The sequence below is a fragment of the Merops nubicus genome, unplaced genomic scaffold, assembly GCF_000691845.1.
Source record: "Merops nubicus isolate BGI_N331 unplaced genomic scaffold, ASM69184v1 scaffold20032, whole genome shotgun sequence".
In the NCBI taxonomy this organism is placed as follows: Eukaryota; Metazoa; Chordata; class Aves; order Coraciiformes; family Meropidae; genus Merops; species Merops nubicus.
The window spans coordinates 1-24,748 of NW_008593087.1; the positions used below are offsets into that span (position 1 = coordinate 1).

Sequence of the window (24,748 nt, forward strand, 5' to 3'; positions counted from 1 at the left end):
ACACACACACACATATATATATAAAAAAAAAGAGTAAAGCACTAGTACACTTGCATATGGCACCAAGCGAACTGTCTTAACATGGCCACAGTAAATATACCTGAACAAACCTACATCCATGAAATATCAGTGTCCAGGCTACAGCACCATTGAAACCAGCCCATAATTAAGCTGCCTTGCTGAATTCCTATAGGATCTTGATCATAGGTTGTTATAAAATAAGTATCAATATCTTTTTATCCTCAGTTGAAAAATGTATCAATATCTTTTTATCCTCAATTGAAAAAACAGCTGTGTGACTGAGGCCTTTCTAAGAGTTATGAAGCACCACTCCAGAGCTACCTAGGCACACACATCTTATCACAGAGGACACCGAGTTACAGTATGGCACAATCTCTTGCACTGGATGTACCCAAATCAGTAAAAAAATAAAGAAAACTAACTCAGGAATTCTTTGAAAATGTAAGTTCTAAAGCATGGTGCATGACCTGCTGCAGTCAAGGATGCCATAACACAAGAAAGTTAAAAGAATAAAAAGAATAACACAAGAAAGCTCAGCGAGTAAGCGCTGGACCCAGATGTGTCACTTGCTAGCTGAATGACAAAACCATCACTTGCCATCAGGCCACCTCCAGTTTGCTGTCTCTCCTTCACTGATATTACAGGTGCTAAAACAGTTACCTATGGGAGAGGAGGGGGGGGGGGAACACTGGTGCACCAAAAATTATATTCTTCTGTTTGATAAGAAGGAAGAATTTGTTTAAGAACTATACTGACTAAACCTAAAACACTTCATGTCTTATAGGGTTAAAAATAAATAAATTTTAAAAAACTTGACCCCTTTTCTACATTCTATCTGTCAAATGCCACCTCTCATTATTTCACTGTCCTCTTCTTTGAATATATCCATTACCAACCATGAACTACATAGAAGCTTCACTGAAGTCTGAAGAAAGAGTTAGAAACTCAGAATAACTCCAAATGGCAAGAAGAGACAACTTGTTTGACAGCCCAAAGCAGATGGCAAATATAAATTTAACAGGGGAAAACAAGAAAAAAAAAAAGGCAGCAGGGGGAGTGTTCATGACAAAGGGGAAGGAGTACAATCCAGAGTACACTTGGTGCACCAGAAAGACCCAAGGCTAAGCCTTCCAAAAAATCCACAAAGGGAACGCAGAGAAGCTTGTCTGAACATCGACATCTAAACTGGGATATGAATAAGCTTCTATTTGAAAATAAGTACAATCCAGGCAGCTGAACAAAAGTAGCACTACATTCCATCAATCTCCTTCTTCCACTCCACAACAGATCTCCTAAAGTAAAGCTCTGTCCTCCTATCTCTCCGTATGCTGTATTTTCTTCCCTCCAAGTACGTACCACAGTCTTTGCTCAGTGCATGCACAGGCACACTAAGCAAGAAGGCACAAATGCTGTTTATTGCTAGGCTGTATATTCTATGCTGGGGTAGGATGACAGGCCTCTTTTTCCAAATCCCAATTTTATCTGGGCCAATTCCCCATTTGTGAAAAAAATATGGTTTTAGTTATCTTCTGTCATGGCTCCCAGAGGCCTCTAAGCATGGGCACTTATAAATAAAAACTTATTATTGTTTCTTATTTTATCCTTGAGCAGGGAAACAAAAGACTGAAACAAAACATGAAACTAAGCACAAGACCAATTAAAAAAAAAAAAGTTTGTCATAAATGTTTTGTGTCTCTAGGACGGAAATGAAAACTGTCTTCCCTAATTCACGAAGTTTATTTCTCCAAGCTTCTTGCTTACAATAGTCTATTATTCAGAAGGATCAAAGTGCACTGCTAAGCTTCCTATTATGATTTATTACAATCAAATCACACAAGCACCTTGAAAGTGCCCACCTTGACTGTAAAGGTATATTGGAAAAAGCAACTGATCTCCAAAACCTTGTGGTTTAGTCAAGCACAAAGCAGCATAAAATCAATGTCTGCCCCTCAGGGAAAGCAAGGATTTATATGTCTCTTCTCGGTGACATTTATTTAGGATACTTGGTGTTGTTCCCATTTCAGCCAATAGCACATGATTCATAGAACTACAAGAGAACCAGCTACAGTGGATATGGTTTTTTTTTTTCAGATTTATTCTCAGCTGAGAGATGTGGAGGCCCCACTCTTGAATAATTTCTAAGTTTTAATCAATTAGTCTAATCCAAAATACAAGAAAGTCCAGCGAGTAAGTGCTGGAACCAAACCTGTTGCCTGCTAGCTGAATGATGAAACCATCACTTGCCACCAGCCAACCTTCAGTTTGCTGGCTCTCCTTTGCTGGAAGTGCAGGTTCCAAGCCAGTAACCTATGTGGGGAGGGAAGGGAAGGAAGCCTGCTGTCCCAAGAGTTTTATGTTCTTATTTGACAAGAAGGAAGAATGGGTTTAAGAATCATGCAGACTAAATGCCAAGGTGTAGAAGGGTAACTCCTTTTCTAACTTCAGTTTGTTACTGGAATCAATTAAAAAATTAGCAAAATTCTTCATTCTTCCAATTTTCTGTGCATTAAACCACAAAGAAAATATATTCCTGCGTTGCACTTCCACCTAATCTTGTACAAATTATATCACGTGTACATGTGCAAACACAAATGCAACTTTATGTTTGCTAAAAAGCATTCTATGAAGTTATTTATTTGGCACCGATTTCCACTCTTGAGACATTAGCTTGATATATTGCCACTCCCCCAGGCAATTCCCTGGAGTTAAACAGTACATTGTATGTCATGAAATCAAGTACCTACAGCTTGAGTGAGAGTCATCTATTGATGCTGCTCACTCAAGCCAGTAATTGTTACATTCAGTGAGCCTCATTCTGCAGCACTCTTCACCCAAATAATAAGCACATCAATATGTAAATACTTATTTATGCATATTTCAGTTTACTTACAATTTCATACTTTAAAACACATGCAATTTTTTTCCCCCTTTGTTACATAATCCCTCTCATGCTGCTAAAGTAAATTTGGACTTTTTACTTAGGTTTCAACATCATTTTGATCATTACCTTAAATCACTGAAATTACTGAATTCCATTCCAACCAATATTCAAATAATAACTCTCTTATAAAAATCTGCTAACTGATCATAAGTTACAGAACAATTTTGCAGCACGATGTGTACCGATTGCTGAAGCTATGGAGAGTCATGACAAGTTCCAAGGGCCACTGACATTGAAGCAGCAGCTTCTCACATAATCCCATCATTTGAGTTTAGCTCCAAGGAACCACTCCAAATATGCGTGGGACAGGCAGCAAAATGCAAGCAGTAGAAGGTAGAATTTACAGAAGGCTAGCTTTATAGTCCTCCAGAGTGACTCAGCAAAGCACCAAAACCAGGCTTCTGCTTTGAACCTCCCATTGTAGTTGCCTTTTTTTTATCCCCCACAAACTATGGAGAGTGCTTCGAGACAAAAATACCCTTCTCCCTCTGTTCTAACCACAGAACTTGGCACTTATAGAATACTAATGAAATTACATTCTCATGCACTAATAGACAACATACTACATATGACAACAATTAAATTAATAATTAATAATTAATTTAATTAATAGACAACATATATTATATTATTAAAAGAAAAGGAAAGGAACAACATACTTTTCATGGTCCCATCTTCCTCTTCATCATCATCACTGTTTATTACCATGGTCCCCAGGTCCGATTCTAACATAGTACTGTTGTGTTCAATCATTGTCTGAGCACCTTCACTCATCGTGCTTGTGGCCCTCATGGTACCAGCATTCTCTGAACTGGTCTTCACCATGGTGTGAGAGTCCAGCTCATCTTCATCCTATGGAGAAGCATTTGCCAGAATGCAGCAGATCATCTTCAAAAAAACCCAAGTTAGCAACAAATCATCTAGATGCTTTTTCATTAGTTTTACATCTACACATGACCTGGTTGTACTGCTAGACTTCCAGTTTTAAAACTTTAAAAGAAATTACAAAATAAAAAATGTTCCATATAAAGGAAGAATATAAATTTTCTTCCTTCCCTCAGATGTATGGCAGGGTGGTTATAAGAGGAATGTGGCCCACACACCCACTTTGCATCAGCATCCAGTTTTGAATAGACCAGCGATTTTCACGACCCACTACACCTCCCTGGGTTCCAAAATCAGTACCACAATTTATAGAAAGTGGTTTGCTTGTTTTGCAATGGACTATCACCAGTCACCATTCACTGAGTATCATCCCCAGCATCTTACATTACACACAGCATCCAGATGACAGGCTCCTATTCAATCCAGCTATTAAACAATCCTCCAAAGTAGTTTTGCAAGTCCATTTCAGAAACAGACAATCAACTCTGCTTACTTCAAGTATTTAGTACTCCTTAAAAATCTCTGCCACAAGAGGAAGCAGAATAACTTCCTGATACTATGTAGAACAATATCCCTAGGGCACATACTTACCCAACTAAGTGGGTGGGGGAGCTAGTGTCATGAAGAGATACAGTAGCATTTTGAATCAAGTGACAAAAATGGGCCAGAAATGTGAGATGGAGACCTAATGACAATCTAGTTAATCAATTACAAAATTCATGTGGAACATAAGCATTTGAGAACATTGATGGGAAACCCTACCACTTTCCAAAGTCTGATTTAGATTATCACAGCGTTTCAGGAACAATGTGATGGACTATGCACATTTCCTGTAGGAGTAAAATCTATTATCCAAGGGAAAAAAAAAAAGAAAACTCCTTGTTGATTATGTAAGAAATAATACCCATCACTGTGAAGTCACTCTGTCAGATTTTAAAATTTTAAATACAAATTCTTTTTTCACCAGTTTTATAACCATACAAGCATGTATTTCCTCTGCTGTGTCAAAACTTCACTCGAGTTCACTCATAAATGAACTCTAGCCCAAATTAGCAAAATATTCTAGCTACACAGCTTGAAAGTCTGTCATTTAACACCTTCTCAGAATTTGCCTATTACAGGTAACACACTTGTTGCTACATGTAACATTAAAACAAGATTTCACCCACAACAACTTGCCTCCTTTTCCTATATCTTTGTATCATTCCATATATTGTAAATTTTTAACTACGAAGGACAGGAGGTGAGGGTGGCAGACAAGGGACAGAACCAGAAAAATAAACCCATGCCTCAAAATCCTACAAGTCTGGCACCTTCTGTTTCTCACAGGAGTCCTTCCTCTCCTGTGCTTTTGCTCACTGACAAAGCAGACAAGTTGCCTCTAGGACAGATACACTTGCACAACTGCCCGAGTCCCTCTTGCTGGGACCCAGCCGGTCTGAACAGATACAGTTAGTGGCAATATAAATACACCAGCTCCTAAAAATTATTCTCTTGCATCTCAGCTAAGAGACACAAAAACAGATCTAATCTTGATTCAGAGAGTCCGGCTACCAGCATAACATACTGACATCAGGATACAGACCTAAATCTGTGATTAAAATTTCAAATGTCAAAAGAATCACTATCTTTCTGGAATATAATTTTTAAAAATATCACAGTTCTTCATTTACATTCTTTCTGGGTTTATGTTTGCATTTTGGTACTAAAACACTGTATTTAGTACCCTACCCTTAAAAAAAAAAAAAAAAAAAATTATATTTCCAAAGACGTAGATAGTTTACAGCTCCAGCACTAGAGGACTGTGCCAGTAAATAAAAGAGAACATTTTGGTACTACTCCTCCTGGTGGCAACTTAAATTTTCTGTACTCGCTCCCCTCTGCAATGTTCTTGCTAACCCCAGTGTTTTCTACAAATAATATTTTCCCTTTTCTAACAAGGGTACTCAGAAATAAAGTCCAAAAGTGTCTTTTTTTGCATTACATTTTAGAAGTCCCAGAACAATTAAGGTGTTTGTTAGTTCCAAGACTTCTTTCAGCACTGCAGTACAGTGCAACACTGACACAATGTACTGATATTTCTCCTCTTAAGCACATGCAGCATCTCTAACACACAGGCAGGCAAATATCTGAGTTTAAGGCACAGTTACATCTGAATTACAGATCTGCCTGACTAATATTAATATCCATTTGCAGTGCATGTGGTCCTAAACTTACTAAAACTGAAATCAGAAATGAAATAGAAGTTTTCCTGAGGCTTAAAAGTTTTACTTTAGACGTTAGTGAAAGTGGTGTCTAACAATATGAACAAGCATGAAATGGCGTCCTACGTGACCATTTTGTATCATCTGCTTCATTAAAAAAATATATATTTTATTTCTTCAGGCAAATCAATCATCTGGATTTGTTCCAAATAACAGCATTTCATTTTCCAATCTAAGTATCAAAAGCCTTTATCTTACTGTTGTCTCTTAGTAAAGAGAAAAGTTATCTTCTAGCACCTAGAAGACTAAGGATCACAAAGGCCTTCCTTGGTACTAACAGAGTAGTTGTCCCAAAAAGGGACACAACAATTTTGAACAGTACAGTTTTCCTATGGTCAGGAATGCTGTACTGAGAAAGAGCAACATAAACTTTTTTGGGGGTCTGTGTATGCCCCAGAATAATTCATTTTGTCGGTTAAGCCAGATTGCTTCCAGAACTATCATTCCAGCATTTCTCAGAAATATGAAATTTAGCTAATACTGGCAATAGACTATACTGGATCTGAAAAAGTAACTTTATAAAAATATCCAGTGGATACAAGTTATATAAGTGCACATTTACATGAGAGAGGAAAGTGATTCCTTTATACAAATTCTGATGCATGCTTTATAGTCCATAAATATTGATGTAGAACTTCTGATCTCTTGTTGAAAAAGGTAAACTCACTGATTAAATGAAAACAAACACAGTATCAATTTTAACCAGGAAAAAAATATAAGGTATTAAAGCTGAAGTGTCATGTTCTCATACTGTTTATGAAAACAGATTCAATAATCAAGCAATAAAACTAGATAATTCTGGAATTAAACTGTCTGCTGTTCTCTTATGTAATAAGCACCAAACTTGTATTTGACAGTGCTTTCTCATACACCACTATGCTTAACAGAAAGAGCACACAAGCAAAAATGCTACAGAAATGACAATGAACTACAGAAACTAACAGCACTATAACATAAAGCAAGCACAAGTAAAACACTGCCAATACCTTGCAATCCTATGACACTAACTCCTCAGACCTCCTTATTTACAAGGATTAGTTAGAAGATTAACAAAACCAACCCTTAAAGTATAAAAATACAGTAATAGAGACTTGATTATCAGGACAGCAAAGTCAAAAAGACTTCAGAGGAAACAACACACAAAACTTCACAATATGCTTATACCACAGAAGATCTCATCACACAAGAAGTTTCCTCAGAAAAAATGGCCTTGCAGATCATACCTAAGTCTACATCAGGATATTAACAAATGACCTGAAGTGATAAAGATTAATGGATTTTTCTGTTGTGCTTTTAACATGGGAATAAAGGGGATGAAGACTGATAAAAAAAAAAAAAAAATAAAAAAAAAAAAAAAAAAAAAAAAAAAAAAAAAAAAAAAAAAAAGACAAGCAAACATGGCAGCTTGCCTTTAAAATCTCTTTAATTATAGTTTGTGCACGTGAAAACAACACTAGAGGGCACCAAAGACAGCTAACTAGGCTGCAACACATTAAAGGAAGATTTACATGCTGGCAAAATTTAGTGTCCTGCAAAATAATTTCATTTACTATTAACACCTCATCATCACCTTTGAAAAGCGTGGCTGTAGTCACAGCTATCTTTTTGCAAAAGCACTGTAGTAGCTACAAAAACACATAACATAGCTTGGTCAAGAACAAGGATTTTGTAAAAGTTCCTAATGTAGGAAATCCAACTACAATCAAAGTATATGCTTAATACTGAGACGCATCAGTAAAACGGGTAACAACTTTCAGCAAATACTCGAATTCCACCAAGTTCAGTAGACACGTCACAAAACAGCATTTGAGTTTGTTTTCTATTTCCTTCTAATTGATACATCCAGTAACAACAACTTGCTGCATGAAACTACCTTCCTATGTTTACTCTTCCTAGAAGCGGTTTCTGGCTCTAAATTGTTGTGGATTTTGTAAATATGCTCTTCTAAAGCCGTTTATGTCCCTTGCATAGCTATATTTCAAAGTAATCTTTAAATTTTTCTAACTTCAGGATATTTAAAGAACTGCAATCAAATTTAACTAGCACATATGTCAAGTGTTCTTTGGCTTAAAGGAAAAATGCTATGAAAACAGATAGCTTTAACACTGTCATGCAAAGTTACATACACATATACAGATATATCATAGACATACAAATTCATGTAAGATGCATTAAAGTAAACATAAAAACCTTCAGAAAAATGCAGCCTAGTGTATCAGATTTAACATACAGAACAACTCAATTCACTAGTTTCTTTACAGTAACTAAATAAATATTATAAAAACATAACAGAACAATTATAGCAATTATTTCTTAAGGTCTCAAAAGACAAATGCAAATTTCTCCTAATTAATATATGACAAACCAAAGAAACATTTGTATGAATGAATAAATAAGCCTATGTATAGGAATAATTGATTATTGATGGTTGGCTAAGTTGTTGATAGTTGTCAACCACTAAGTGTCTAAGAGAAACAAAAATGGAGTACTGAAGTAGTAATTCTTTGTTTGAATATTCTAAAATAATTAAGCATTCCTCACATAATAGAGACATTAAAATGTAAAAGAAAACATATAGTAAGAGCTGCTTGATTAGCTCATTCCTTTAAAGAGCCACAGAAATAAATATTTAGACATGTTTCCTGCAAGCTGCCAGGCAACAAGTTGCTTTACATTCCCATAATACAGCTGCCCAGCCTCAGCATCCAATTCACATCACACTTCAAAAAATGCACAAGAAGAGACTGGTTATGTTTAGTAATGCCTAAACTAACATTTAAACTTTGATATCGGGATTAACTTTCTGTAGAACACACCACTGGCAGTTTTTGCTTAATTAAAAAAACCCGTACCTCAGCACCTATCAAAATATGTCAGTTTGTCATAAGGCATTCTCATCACATGAGCAGATTCCATAACAAGCATAAGATTAATTCAGAGTGCACTCTTTGTAATGATAGTGCATCTCTCCAGAAGGATACAGACATGAAGACTGTATTCAACCTGACCATTTATTTACAGCTGTATAGTATGAAACTTGAACAGAAAAATGTATTTATAATATGGGAAGTCATCACTTGTAAAATGTTCCAGACAGTGGTAAAAATTAGTAACATCAATCAATTTTAGAAATGTGACTCTTCCTCACTTCAGGGAAAACAATCTGAATTGAACTTAAAAATTAAGTACATCAAGATAAAAAAAATATGAAATTATCACACTGACAAGCACCACTTCCCACTTTGCCAGCAGCACCAGCTATGACTTCCCTTTCATTTGTCCCACTTAAAAGGGGCATACCTTCTTCTTACCTTTGCACATGGTCTCTGTCTACCTTTGGAACCTCCCCCAAGCTCAAAAAGATCTATTCCTTCCCACTACTAAAGTTTACAAGAATGACAAACTATTTTTTAAAAAGTACCAATTTTCTCTGCCATGAGCAAAGCTGGCTTTTGCCAGCGAACTATGGTTAAACTCTCCATCATCTTGCCATGGTATTGCAAACATGCTCTGAAGTACTGCCACTTCAAACATACACATAGGTCTGTAGCAAATACCAGACAGCCTGGCTTACATCAGCCCACAATGAATCTGACTACCCACTATTTGTGTAGTCTTCTCTACTACCAAACCTCTCTCACAGGCTCACAGGCAACTGGCTCGAGATGGCCCTCCTTTGAGAAGGGGGGGGGGAGGGGGGTGTCACCTCCAAGTGACCTCCCGGGGACCCTTCCAACTTCAATCATTCCATGTTTCTGCTCTCTCAGCCCTGCTAACCAAAGATACTTCCATTATTTTCAGATCTGCGGCACCTATCTTTTACAGTGAGTGACGATCAGAGTCTGTCTTTTTAACACCTAACCCATTCCCTGACTGCTCCACAAAATTACATGAGAAAACTCCTATCAACTGCAAGGGTAACACAAACAACAGATTGCAGCCCCAGTCCTGTTCCCTTATATTAAACACTGAATAATTCAAGGGGAAAATAAAGTTTTTCAAAAAAGTTAAAAAAAGAAGAGCGCAGTGTTGCATTCTGACATTAGTACCCACGCAAGCACAAGGAGTCGCTAAATTCTTCTTTGGCTGAGGTGGACCAAACTTGTGTCGTAACCTTTCAGCAGTGGTAGGCGAAGGAAGGTGTACACCGCACACTGAGCTGGCAGGGATTGTTTCATCTGTGCCTGGCAATCTGATTCCCCATTTGAACCTCAGACGAAGTAATTAGATGTCATTACCTAATTTTGGGTTAATGTAAAAGACATCAACAGCACTCAAGTGTTTGAGGTCTACAGTTCAGCTGGCAATATCAGGAAGGAAAACATGCGAATAAAGACATTAGGTTTTTATGTCAGTAATAAACCAGTTTCTTCAGAGATCAGCTGTTCAATATATCAATTCCCAAACATCAACTCTATATGTCAAGTCACGCATCTCCACGTAGGCAATGTTTCCTCATATAAAAAAATATTCCCAACCTTCCCTGCCTGTTTTATTACTGACTAAGCAAATACAATCCAAAGTAAACCATCTTTATAAACACAAGCTGTCAATGTTCTTAGAACATGCTCTTAGAACAGAATAACATCGAGCAAACAAAAGACCATAGTGTTTGCTGTGATTCAAAACACTGCACAGAATCTGCTTAAAAAAGTGTTCCTATATATAGATCATCACCTAACACTCTTTAACACATAACAAGGATTCTAAAATTTGGGACAGGGCAGAACCCATTACGGCACTGCTCTTTTCTGTTTGCTCAAAGCTGTAAGATTTCTACTAACATTGCAGTCTCCATCTTCTGTGTGTGTTATTCCTGAATGACCTTGGTTCTCATTATATGTGTGGCAATACACTTCTTTGAAGTACATACTGCTGCGTTGCACAAGACTGCTCTAAAATAAATCATGCAGGGAGAGTAATAATGCCAGGAACACTTATTCCTAACATTGCCAAACAATTCTAAACGCAACCTATTTATCACTCAACCTGCTTCTCTTGAAAACATACACTGATAACACCATCTGAAGAATCAAATGCTGTCACCATTTTCACTTTATCGGTGCAACTTGATTGTAATCACTACCTACCATGCATCATAGCTGACTATTCTGTGTATTAGACTTTACAAAAAAAAATGCTAAAGTGCCCTTAACTGAAAATTAAAACACTTGTCTAGAAACCCATATGCGAACAGCTTTAGTTGGTTTGGTTTTTTGGGTTTTTTTTTGTTTCTTTTTTTTAATGTTAGTCTGAGCAGCTGAAGTCGAGACAGTTTCTTCTCCCACTTACAAGAAAAACTTTTTACTAGGACATTGCATGGAACAGTGCTGCAAGCTGGCTCATAAGCCATTACAGTAGCACTACTCATCAGAAATGAGTGGAATACTCAGCCGTCATAGTCTAAAAAAACAGGTAAAAACCTGGTAAAGCATTTCATACAGAAAGGAGGGGGGAAAACAGCAGCTTGTCTACAAAGCACAGATAGCTACAGGAAAAAAGATACACACCGAATTTTCTTCCTCCTCTTCTAGTTCTCTCTGCTGTTCCTCATGTCGCTTTGCCTTTATCTCCATAGCTTCAGTGATCAGGTCCCTTAAAATTGAAACTGGCTTGGCATTCTTAATAAACGTATGCTATAAAAAAAAACCATCGTTGTATAACATTACAATAGTTACACTTCAGATGCAGTTACAAGTACTATTGAACACCACAGATTTCAGTGATAAATAGAATTTTACATCACACCGTAATTAAAATCTACACTAACACAACATAAAATATCTTTTAACTACTTCATAACTAAAATTTTACTGTAACTATTTTTAACAAAGCAAGTCTTGTGAAATGTAATAACAACTATTTTATAGCTGAGTATAGAATCTTCCAAAGGAATCATGCTGTAAGTAGTAAATAAATACTGTGGTGATTGTCTGACATAGAAAAACAAACTTTTTCAGATATTCAGTTACAGAATTTAATTAATCTTAACATACTGACAGCATAAATTAGTGGCTGAAGGCAGAGCAACTATGGCTGCCTACTTCAACAAACTTGTACTTTATATGTCATAAAACACTACTTGATCTGTGATGCTGAAATGTGGAGTAACCAAAAAAACCCCCTTACTTCTAACAGGAATATTAATTTTTAAGTCAAGGCCACTTAAAATATCACTTCTGCCTTTAAGACAACACGTGCCAATATCACTTACATTGATTTTCCTGTTTAATAAATACCTGCTCTTAGAAAAATTCTGATTTTTGCATCATTACACGTAAATACAATTTAGGCGCTCTAAGCACCTCTGAAACATATTTTTAAGTATTAAAAAATAATTCCATGAAGAACAGAATTGATGAAGTCTAGTGTTCTACACCTATTACCCACCTTCTCCCTCAATACATTACTTCAAATACTCTCCTTTTGCCTCCATGATCTCTCCCCACAAGCAGTACTTCCATTCCCACTCACACACACCCACAGCACCTCCAGCTCCACCACACATGCTCCAAATTCCAGCTGGGGGAAAAGGCAACACGTGCTCGTGCTGGACACAGTACTTGGTTTTCTAGCCAGTAAGCATGTGAAAAGAGGAACACTGAAGGTTTTTTTTTTTCCCTCTCCTTACTTGAACACATTAACACAAGCCTCTTCTATCCAACTGCCAGTATTCAGCTAACCACATGAATTTCAGGACTTTAAGGTCTAAAGTACCGATTCATACATCATACGAAAATCTGTAACTTTCAATTTTCACTCTCCTTCCAGTCCACATTTTGGTGTTCTCACAGTGTGAAAAATAAACTATCCATAACGTGACATATGCGTATGATGATCTATTACTGGAAACTACTTTGCAAAATTTTTATATTCTTCTTGTAGTGGAGCTCACTGGAAGTTAAATTTTAAAAGAAGCTATTGCTAGCTAGAGATAGACTAAATCTAGCATAAATGTCTTACAGATGAAATTTCAGAAGATCAGATTCTTAGGTAGACTTATGAACAAAGAACATGAGCATCTATCAATAGCAGTGAAAAGCATACAAGAACACTAAATTATCCAAAAGTTAAATTGATTAGGTAAGAATCAGTAAATTAAAAGAAGCCAAGGATCTAGCAAAATTTTTCACTTCTGTCTCATTATTAAAGCAAATTTATTTAGTGGAAATTTTAGATCCCATTTCGATCATCATGACACCTACTATAATTGTTCTAGAAAACGTTTTATTTTCTCCCTGTTTTTTCACTACCTTTGTACTTTGTTTCTCCTTAGTCAATTGTAGGCTTATTATGACAGCCCTGAAGACAGGGGATAACAGAAACACAGCCAAAGGAGGAAACCTTGATTGCATTTTCTCCCTCCCCCCCTTAAAATATGTGGCCCCTGCAAAATTACACCCCTTCCATAAAGACTAAATCTTGTTTTGGTAGATCAGTCTCCTCTGATTTTTGCATGTTTATAAAATTTCTGCATCCACTAGAAGCTCAGGTCAGCAAGCAGTAAAAAGCCTGGCACAGCCTGTCCTGGCTCCATAGGTTCACACCAGCAACTGTGCCTTGAATTTAAATGTGCCCAAGTTGGTGTAACTCAGCCTAAAAACAAACTTATTACACTGTCCATCTGCATTAGATCCTCCTAGGACACAGAGTAACCTGTCTGGTTAATTTGATGTGACCAGAAGGAAAGACTGAATATACTCCATGGGTGGTCCACACTCAGGGGTAACCTGGGCTCAATTCCTTTACTTAGCACTTGCCTCTAAATCCTGGTATCTATTGAGGGCCTCTAATCACAAAGAAAGGAACCAATTTTTATAGTAAGAAACAGCCCTAAACTATATAAAGAGCAATTCATTTTTAGAAGCAGCAAAGGAGAAATAAAATCGGGATAGAGTACAGGAGCTGACAGAGAAAAGACCACAAAGTGGAAAAGAAATAAGGCATGATGATAGTTAAAATGAGAATTGCCCTTAGAAAATTTTCACAACAGTTCTGCTCTGAGATTACAGGAAAAAAGCCATAAAACTTGCATTTCCTCAGTAACTTACTGACCTGTAGCAGCTGTGTTGCTGTAGCTCTTTGTTCAGGATTTTTCACTAAGCATTTCTTCACAAAATCTGTGAATTCATCAGACCAGAGCTCTGGCTTCCGGAAGGTTGGAGGGGGATTTGTAGGAATCATAAAAATAGCCTAGATAAGAATCAAACAGCAATAGCAAATTTAAACAAAACACATCATCACAGCACTGAAGCCAAGTAAATAAATTGCTTTATCCGCCTTTCTTATCAGACTAAGAATCTGGAAGACAAATTTTAAGTAAGCTAGGATTTCCACTCAGATCAAGATTCAGGAAGTAAATCCATCTGCTACTAATGTAGCTACTTCCCATTAGATTTTCTCTATTTCAACTGTACCCCAATGAGCACATCTCATTATTTTATCTATTGCTGTTCATCAATCTCAAGACACCATTCTATCCTTTTGGAAATTCTTAGTAGAAGTTACATCACTGCTTGTTTAAACAGACACATAGGAAGTTGCTGTGGAAACCCAAGTCCACCTTATCCTTTATTAAGTGCACTCAGTTTTGCAGAATTGCTTAGGAAATTTGATGGGATTACTATTTCCTTTTGTGTTCATAATTCTTCACCTGTGGTTTTAAAACTTGCTTTTCTTAACTATATCTATGAAAGTATGCTAAAAGACATAGGACAACACTAAAAGATAACCAAAATAAAATTATAGAGTAACTTGTCTACTAGCAGTATGAATTTACTTGAAACTGAAAATGCAGCCAGCCTTCCACCTATGCAGCAAAAATTTCACACTGTTGAGAACCATACGCAGACAGATTTTTCAAACAGGAAAAAATATTCATGCTTTACCACAAAACATTTGTCCAATTTAGGATTATATATATTGTGTGATTTTCTTCATTTATTTTTTCCACGTTTTCCTCTAATTAGATTTTGACTTGTAGGGGAAAAAAACCAAACCAAACCAAACCAAACCAAAACAAACAAACAAACAAAAAAAAACCAACAACAAAAAAACACCACCAGTGCAATTCTGAACAGCTACTGCAAAACAATGGGCAATTTTGAATTTCTGTATGTAATATCTCAAATGAATTCATTATCATTCCTTAAGATTTACACATGATAGCAAAATACTATTCAGAGCCAGGTTTATTGACAGAAATAAATTATTATTTTCTTCTAAAAACAGGTTCAACTCAAGCACACTTTCTAAGGTAAAAGGGAGTGAAAGTTCTTCATTTGTTTTTCTACAAGCATAGGCAGAAATATGTACTGGGAAACAGGGAAAAAAACTGAAATGAGATATTATGCACACTGTTAACATAGTACAGGCACTAGAACCTTCATTTTGAAACATGAGAAGGGAGAGGGAACTTCCTGAGATTTTATCCATAACTTCTTAAGAAGTCTGACTGGCCTTGAAAGTTGGTTTGACTTGTACAAACCCTCATTCTAAAGTTCTTCTCAATATGCTGAAGAATATAATTTTAATTAAAAATATTATATTAAAACATAACTTTAATAAAAATTATTTCAGCACTGAACAGTTTAGTTTAATTCAAATACTGAAACATTTACAAAACTCATTCTCTGCCTAATACAAGAATTAGAAGAAAAGACCTGGTAATTTTGTTTAATAAAGAAGTATGCTACAATAGCTTATATTTTCAGTGGGCAGCTGTGCCAAACTAGTATATGAACTCAGGTAGGAAACATGGCACTCTATTACCCTGTGCTTCACTTATGATACCAGAGTAATTGTCAGTACAAGTGAAGTGTTTCTGGTATAAAGCAGTGGCTAACAAATTCAGCTTTTTCTGTCCTTGAAAGTAATCATCTCTGAACTTTGAACTGATGACTTTTAATCTTATCTTTAGCTACCCTTAACAGCCAGCTCCTCAGTAGCTATTGAAAACACAGGGCTGTAACAGAAGACTGGTAACTTCTGTTTATGTGGTGTCAAAACACATACCTCCTGCCTGATAATAAACACTGACCCCTCTCCCCAGGTGAGCAAAGCTTAGTTTCAGAGTTCTACTCAGCTCCAGTGTTCCTGGAAAACTATTTGCCTTTGCCAGTTATTTTCATCAACTACACAGCAGTTAAGAACCACAGCAAAGAAGTGACTTCTTTATAATTCACAAAGGACAATGAGAAAAAAGAGGGAATTCATGAATCATTCTTTTATGGCAGGCAATAAAAGTCACAAAAGGAAATATTAAAGAGCTAGAGTTAGGGTCCTAAATCCACATTTATGCTTTATAGGTTTGTGGTAGATACCTACTTCATAAACATGTATATTTAATGCTTAAACTGTAGGTTTTAAAAATCTTGATATGTGAGAAGAGCTTTGTTAGCTGAAAAAAAAAAGATGCATTTTTTGTAATACAAGAAAATAATTAGAAACTATTTATTCCAGAAGTTTTGTCCAATTAATTATGCCATACACTTGCTAGCATGCACCTCTCCCCCCTATCTCCCAGCATTCCTTTTCACTAAATAGCCTGAAATGCTGGGGTTTAATTCCATCTGCCCTCTCTACTTCCTGATTTTGGCTTGCATATTTCTCTGCATAAAAGTTATGCTCCCTATCTCTTTTCAAAACAGCCTATGATTTAGCTTCCAAATACTTCTGTTTCCTTCCAAGAACCTTGCAAAGCAATCACTGTTGAATTATAAAGCTAGTCCCAAATCCCTACAAATAAAACCAAAATGCTTATCTGATAGGAACTTATTGCTCCATGTTGCTCCCATTTCTTGTCAAATACATCTCTTCTATCCTAAAAGAACTCTGTCTTATTTCAAAACCAAACTAAGCTGTTGCAGTCATCCTGTTCCATGGGTGCTGAGCAAAGCAGGAAACCTAAGAGACTGGGTTTTTTTCATGCTTCTTTCATCTTATCCTGTATTTCTCCAGTCCCTGTGTTCACCCAAACCACTACTTGTAGTAATTTTTTGTCTCCACTCCACTCATAATTTTCTCTAGAAGTTTCCCACAGCTATTGGTATTAGTTCAGTTTTCACTGTGGGGCTCACAGCAATGCTCATACAGCCAATGTTAACTTAACAGAAAAAACAAATATAAGGTGCCATCCTCCCATTTACGTGGGCTGAACTGGCAGTAACAAGTGCAGGAAACATTAGGAGGAAATTGTTCAACAGCAAGGGTAGGCTCTGACATACTACAAAGGAGCTAGGGCTAATTATTCTCTCTCTGCACTTTCAATATCACCGTCCACATTTCCTTGCATATCTGAGACAGACTAGAAAGCCTCGTTCAAGTAACACATCAAATATATACCCAAGGTGTTAGATACTATCACTCCATCTTAGTTTTAACCATTCAATCACCCTTAACAAAAAAAAAAAAAAAAAAAACACACACACCCACACCAAAGCACAACTAAATTGCAAGATGTCAGAACTCGCCTGAGTGAGAACAGACCTGAGGGACCATGGCAGCTTAACTGGTCTGTCTTCACCTGTCTGTAATAGAGTCCATTCCAAATCTGTCCTGGACTGGCCCTTCCACTTCTGAGCCTTAAGCCCAACTCTACTTTGAATCATCTTTCATACATTGCTCTGAGGCAAGTCCCATACCCTGCAGTGAAAGCAGAATCCAAAGCAGAATACAGTATATACATGACAAAAGATGGGGGGAATCTACATCACACAGGGCAGCTTTCAGTGGGCACTAGACAATCTAAACCAGTTTCTACTATAAACATTGCCTGGAAGCACTCACCTGTCTGACCACCAGCAGTTACAGTTGACCTGAATACTAGGCTGAGGACCATCTCTTAAATGAGAGCAGGACTGTGCAAGTCAGCACATGATTTTCTTTTTACTTTTATTAAAGGGCCTGGCATTATAAATTAAGTCTAGGCTGAAAACTTTTTTTTCTTTTGGTGAAGGTTCTTTTATGGACTGTTTTATTGGCATGAAAATGTAATTTTGTTGATGATGATGATATAGGAAATTCCTATAAAAATGAGTCCCTCATGTGTGACATTTGAAATTTCCTCATCAGAAAATCATTGCAGCTCGTTCTTCCTATCAGTCAGATATATTTATCTGTATTTCACACAGCCTGCAAACATGTTAAACCATCAACTGTAATTTGGTAGAAGTGCTATGTCTTCTGGGTTTTAGCTCCTTGAATAGTTTATTTCTATTGTTCAGCTGAAAAAAAAATTCCTTGTAATAATTTGCAGGAAATAAAAAGTATAACTTTTACTGTTATTATTTGGCCAGTATCATGAGTGCTACTGAAGGAGACAGTGAAGATTTTTATACTGTGGCAATTTTACAATTTTCATGCTGTGAAGCTCGATTGCTGGAATCTACAATTTTTTTTTTTGTAAAGAGGGTAAGGATAACAAGACATCCAGAAGCAGTTTGTGACTCTACAGGCTTTGGTACCACAATTATACAATTAATTTATCAATCTACTGCAGAAAACAAACTCCAAAATACACTTAAACTTTGTACATATATTAGAGTACAAAACCTATTTAAGGCTGGGAATGTTAAACATTGAACACTAACATTTTCACTTCGGAAACAAAGATTTGGCTGAAAACCACATTTTTTTTTCTCTTCTTTATGAAGCATGTCACAAAACTTCTCGTCCTTCTTCAACAGCCTTCAAAAATGTGATTGAAACACACTAATTATTCAATTACACAATTCAACAGCTTCATAGCAATGGTCCACATTGGTGTTTAAGGATGAGATACTAGCAGGTTCTACATTGGTTTTGCTGTGTTGAAGGGTTTTTTGTTTTGGTTAAAAGTCAGAACTACAACATTGTCACAACAAAGTTCTTTCTTTTTCGCTGTTAAGAAGTTTTGCAAAGTTACTGAACAATGCCTAAGGTTTAAAGACAAGGAAGTCATCCAACTGTATCTTCTCTTTCATGGAGGGGTAAATGCTGCTTTTTACTAATCTCAGCAAGAAGAGCAACCTGAACTACAGAGACGATGAAGGAACTCAGATCAAAACTGTGCATCCAGCAGTCTATGCAGTGCTAGTTTCTTCATTTGCACTGCCCATCTCACACCTCATAATACTTCTAACAGAGAAGTGGCTCGAACAAACACAGTAAACCAGAGCACTGATTTCAATTTTCTACAGGAAAATTTAAACAATTTACCCTGAATTAAAGACTGCAGAAATCCAAAAGCTGTCAAATACATTTCATCCTCTTCATTTACCACTAACGCTTTTTTTTGAAACTGTGGCTGAAGATACATTAGTGAATAAATACTCCAGACTGATCGAGCTATCCAACAGATAACTGCTTCTCCCATAGCTTAGCTAAAACACTGAAGCAAAAATAGTAAAGAAGCTGTTACCAGATAGGAGGGGTGTCAGTAGTGTTCATTAAAGTTACTTTTCAGTGGAATTCAGTAATAAATTATCAAAATTTTGAAATGCCACTAAAAAAGACAGCAACAAACAAACAAAAAAAACAATCCAAACAAAGGAGCAATTACTTTGTTTTGAAAGCTAGATCATCAAAACAAATTAAAATTTTCCCCTTTCACAGAATTTGAAAAACCAATCATAACAAATATTTAAAAATACCTACTCCTAGCAGTAAAATTGTATTTCTAACATTAAGCAAAGCCTTAAAAATCCCTGCACCTGTTCAGCCAAAAAGGCACTTTCTCCACTGACAGCAACGACTGCTTATCCAGCCGAGTAACAGAAGAGGGAACACTGCGCTGTTGCCCCCGCCTGCCTCAGGTTCCCAGCAAAGCAAGGCTACAGTTATCAACAAAAGTCCAAATGCTGGAAGAGGTAAGTGGAGATTTAGTCCAGAGAACTTCTGAACACACAATAAATAAATAAAGAATTTTTAATCCTAATGAAAGGGAATATATGTGACATCTAATATGCAATTCTACTGTGTTCATGTCAATAGTTCTTTAGTAGTGACCACTAACTAAATCATGTAGACAATATTACACACATTAAAAATTGAATTCAAATCATTTTAGGATAAAATGACAGACATCTCACATGTTAACACTAGGAGAGTTTAAAAAAATTAAATATACCACCAGAACAGGGGAAAAAAAAAAAATAAAAAAAATTCAAACACACAACACACAACTGTTACCAGTGGTTTAACAACCATTCACCATCATAAGCTTCCCTCTGGAATTATGACCTTTACTGGTCAAAGTAAAGTATGATTCACTTGAAATGTAAAGTAATAAAGTAATAAAGACAGAAAAAATACATAATGGAAAGAATAATCACATGATTAACAGCAAAGATGGGTTGCTGAAAGATAAGCCATTTATATTGACCTGTATATTTACTATTGCTAGCAAATTCATAACATTTTGACAGCATTACAATGGGTCAGGAATGTAAAGATACCAATCTCAAACATTTTGCAATAGTAAGTGCAATTGTAAGTCTACTAAAAAGAATCAAACCTTGCCTTGTCAGCACTGCAAGAGAACTGTGTCTCAAGATTTGTCTCTGAACTTACTTTTTCTACCAAAGGTGGAAGCTAGACTCAATGATTCTTACGGGGCCCTTCCAACTTCAGATAGTCTATGATTCTGTGACACTTCTTTAAAAAAAAATAAATTATTTAATTTTCAAAATTATATTATAGATTACTTGTTTTGTTACAACTGCTTAAAGGACTTGGCATTCTAAAGCCACAAATTCATTCAGTTTGGAAGGCTTTTTTGTTTTTTTTTTTTTTTTAAAGAAACTGACTGATACAACTGATTTTTAAATCCTATCACATCACATACCATAACTTTAAAGTTCTACAATATTCTCAGACAAATATGCACTGGCATATTTAAAAGGCAGAATCTACTGCATTGGCTATTATCCAATTAGCAAGACAAAGAGCAAGTTCCCCCTGCTAATTCATCTTAAAGGATCATGTCATCTGCATCTGTCTGTTTATTATTAAACTCTTTTTTCAGATGAGTAATAGAAATATTTTTAACCACCAATCTTCTCCCAAAAATCACCTCATCATGCAGTCCTACTGACAGTTAATTTACCAATTTATCCAGGTTTGGTTGGGGTTTTTTTTGTGGTGTTTCATTTTTGAAAGTTTCTTGACCTCTCATAAGTTTTTTTACTATTATCTCATCCCAACTTTCCATCTTCCACTTTACAATGGAATAGTGTGAGTTTTTCTATCCAGTTCAGTAGGGCTATTTGATTTCCTGCATACAGCTCTTCATTAAAAAGTATTTATGAATTCTTCCATTCAACTGAACATTGTCCTCTCATTTCCTTTTTGTTTACAGAGATGTAATAATATTCAAGTTCCCATTTCATCTGCAAGGTTACAAATTCACCGACATCAGTGAAGATACCACAGAAGAGCCAATCAGCAATCTGATCCTCAAGATTCTCCCCTCCATCAACTTACAGAGCAAGCCTTTAAAGGAGGACAAAAAAATGCCTTTCTGAAGTCTTCAGAAACGAAAACTGAAGCATGGAAATATCTGCAATCTCATAAATTTTTTTTTAACCGTTCTTTAGCTTCTTTGAGGGTTTGTTTGTTTCTCTGGGTGTTTTGGAGGCTGGAGAGGGGAAGATGTTTCAGATAACTGAAAATACCCAATTTTTAAATCAAAGGAATTCATTGATAAAAACAATAATTTCAGGCTACTCAAGATTTTGTGCTTAGACTACTCCAGACAACTAGAGGGGTTTTGTTTTGTTTTGTTTACTTGATGTACACAGGAATTTTAATAGAAAAATAACTAACTTGCAAATAATCCCATATATGTAAAAAAACAAAATAATATAACTATTTAACATATTCTTGAAAGGTTATATTGAAAGTTCGCATCCACAATAAATATAAGTCTCCACATTTTCACAGCGTCCAGGAACCAAAAAAAAAATCATTGCGACTAAAAAGAAATTAAAAATAAATCCAAACACTACCAAAAAACAAGACAATGAGAGTCAGCAATTCTTACGAACACACACAACAGTTTCAAACACCTGAAAGAAACTGCATCATTCCGATACCATATAGGGTAGCATTTCCAACAATTTCACTCACCAAAAGTAACATCTAAATGAGCCACAAATTCATTCATGATTGTTGCTCTGAAAAGTACCCCTAGTCTTAGTACTGAGTCACCAAAATACAGTTAATCAGGAGGAGGAAGAAGGGCGCATGTGTATGCACATGTGGTCTCTTAAAGACTTTTTTTATTGAGAGGGAGGAAGAGTTGGGGAGGGGGTTAAGGTAGAATTCATTTCTAATTTCCAATTCATTTTTCACTTGATATGGACTTGGAAAAAGAAGGTATTTTTAACCATTGTTGTATAGAATAAATTTTCCTTCTAATAGTGACAGGCAACATCTCAGACCAATCTGAGGTTTTACCACAACCTTCAGGGAACTTCACCAACATTTAAGAGCCTCTCAGACCAGATTATACAATATGGCAGATATTTCCCAGCCACACAGGTTTTCCAGGAATTAATAGAGGAAGAAGGCATCTTCATGAATATCAGTACCTTTCACACATAGAAGCATGCTGCTATCACCTACATCCTCTCTTTCACAGAATATGAGAGATCTAGAACATAAGAGTCTAGAACCTGAACAACTTTTTTCAGTATTGAACTTGAACAACTAGTTTCTTAACAGTTAAAAAACAAGGAAAGGAGTTTGAAAGTGCAAATTACATAACTGAATCCAGGGAATACTATGGTGAGAGAAAACTAAATCAAGAGTTTCTTTTACTTCTGATTCAGTACTATCTCAAAAATTCACAGACAACGCCTGCAAGGTTCCAATTCTGTTACACAGACTAAGGAATGTACCTTCTCTCCAAGAAAACTCCAACAATATAGCTTACTTAAATAATAAAAATCTTTTCTCTTCTTCCCACAGTATTTTCTGCAGCTTCTAAGAAAACAAGGCAGTGGTTACATCCAGAAATATATTAACATTTACTGAGACATGAAGTGGGAAAACTGCATTTGCAATTATATTTACTAATGAAAAAGTCAGGGAGAGAGTAACTTACATTTGTGAGAAAAGGCTGTTGTAATGTCGCTGGACGCTAAATGTGAAAACCCTGCCATAACCACACACACAAGTAATGACAGAAGGCATTCAATAAATAGGCAGTAGCTGTTCTTTATTCAGGAGATGTTAGACCTCCAGCAGCAGCATTGTGTTCAGTTTTAGGCACTGCACCTTCAGAGATGGCAACCAACTGAAGATGGTTCTAAAGAGAGCAACTATAATGTTAAGGTATTTTGAAAACACAATCTGCAAGGAAAGATTGAATGAATTAGGATTGCTTAGTCTAATGAGGAGGTGATTATAGTGAGAAACATGGTAGCAGGCTCCAACATGTTAAATGCCACTTCGAAGAGAGAGAAAATGATTCTTTTTTTCATGTCTATAAAGAACAGAAGGGGAGATAATGAGCTTAAATTTCAACAAAAAGCATTCACGTTACAAAGTAGGAAAGCTTCCAATAAACTACCGGAGAAGTTCCAGAATTTGTCACTGTGTTCTACCAAAAATCATAGATGAACAGTTTCAGAATTGCATGATCAAAATATGGGCCTGTGTTTCAAACATCTTTTCCACCATCACCACTTCCCCTGTGTTCATGTAAATCATGCAATCTCAGAAAACATAGTATTTTCCCCACATCTAGTCTGAAAAGTCAGTGGAAGAGTGCATTACACAAATGAAATCATAGAATCATAAAACTGTAGGTTGGAAAGGACCTTCAAGATTGTCAAGTGCAACCACTGACCTAACTCTACCAAGTCCACTGCTAAGCCATGTCCCTAAGCACCATATCTACACTACTTTTAAACATGCCTAGTGATGGTGACTCAACCACTTCCCTGGGCTGCCTGTTCCAGTGCTTGACAACCCTTTCAGTGAAGAAGTTTTTCCTAATGTTCAAACTAAATCTCCCCTGGTGCAACCTGAGGCCACTTCCTCTTGTCCCATCACTTGTTACTTGTAAGAAGAGACCAGCACCCACCTCCCTACAACCTCTTTTTAGGTACTTGTAGAGAGCAATAAGGTTTCCTCTCAGCATCCTTTTCTCTAGGCTTTTTCCTCAGTTCACTCAGCCACTCCTCCTACGACTTGTTCTCTAGGCCGCTCACCAGCTCCATTGCCCTCCTCTGGACCCACTCCAGTACCTCATTGTCTTTCTTGTACCGAGATGCCCAAAACTGAACACAGTACTCAAGGTGCAACCTCACCAGTTACCGAGTACAGGGAGACAATGACTTCCCTAGTCCTGCCGGCTACACTCAGTTCTGATACAAGCCAGGATGCCACTGGCCTTGTTGGCCACCTGGGAACACTGCTGGCTTATGTTCAGCTCGTTGTTCATCAGTACCCCTAGGTCTCTTCCTGCCCAGCATCTTTCCAGCATGGGGTTGTTCTGGCCCAAGTGCAGGACCCAGCACATAGCCTTATTGAAGCTCATACAACTGGCCCATTGATCCAGCCTTTACAGGTCCTTCTGAAGAGCCTTCCCACCCTCAAGCAGATCAACACTTCCACCCAACTTGATATTATTTGCAAACATACTGAGGGT

General features: G+C 36.6%; 1 protein-coding gene across 1 annotated transcript in view; it reads right to left on the minus strand.

The window, feature by feature from the left end:
* Positions 1-3,621: 3,621 nt before the first annotated feature.
* Positions 3,622-24,748, minus strand: part of LOC103768224 (serine/threonine-protein kinase 3) — a gene marked incomplete at its 3' end in the record, with an annotated part of 51,516 nt that continues 30,389 nt past the window's right edge. Inside the window, exons 4-6 of the mRNA XM_008935367.1 lie at positions 14,167-14,304; positions 11,622-11,747; positions 3,622-3,814 (exon numbers count right to left, since the gene is read on the minus strand). Coding sequence (XP_008933615.1) covers positions 3,622-3,814; positions 11,622-11,747; positions 14,167-14,304 — 457 coding nt within the window. The remainder of the gene's footprint in view (positions 3,815-11,621; positions 11,748-14,166; positions 14,305-24,748) is intronic.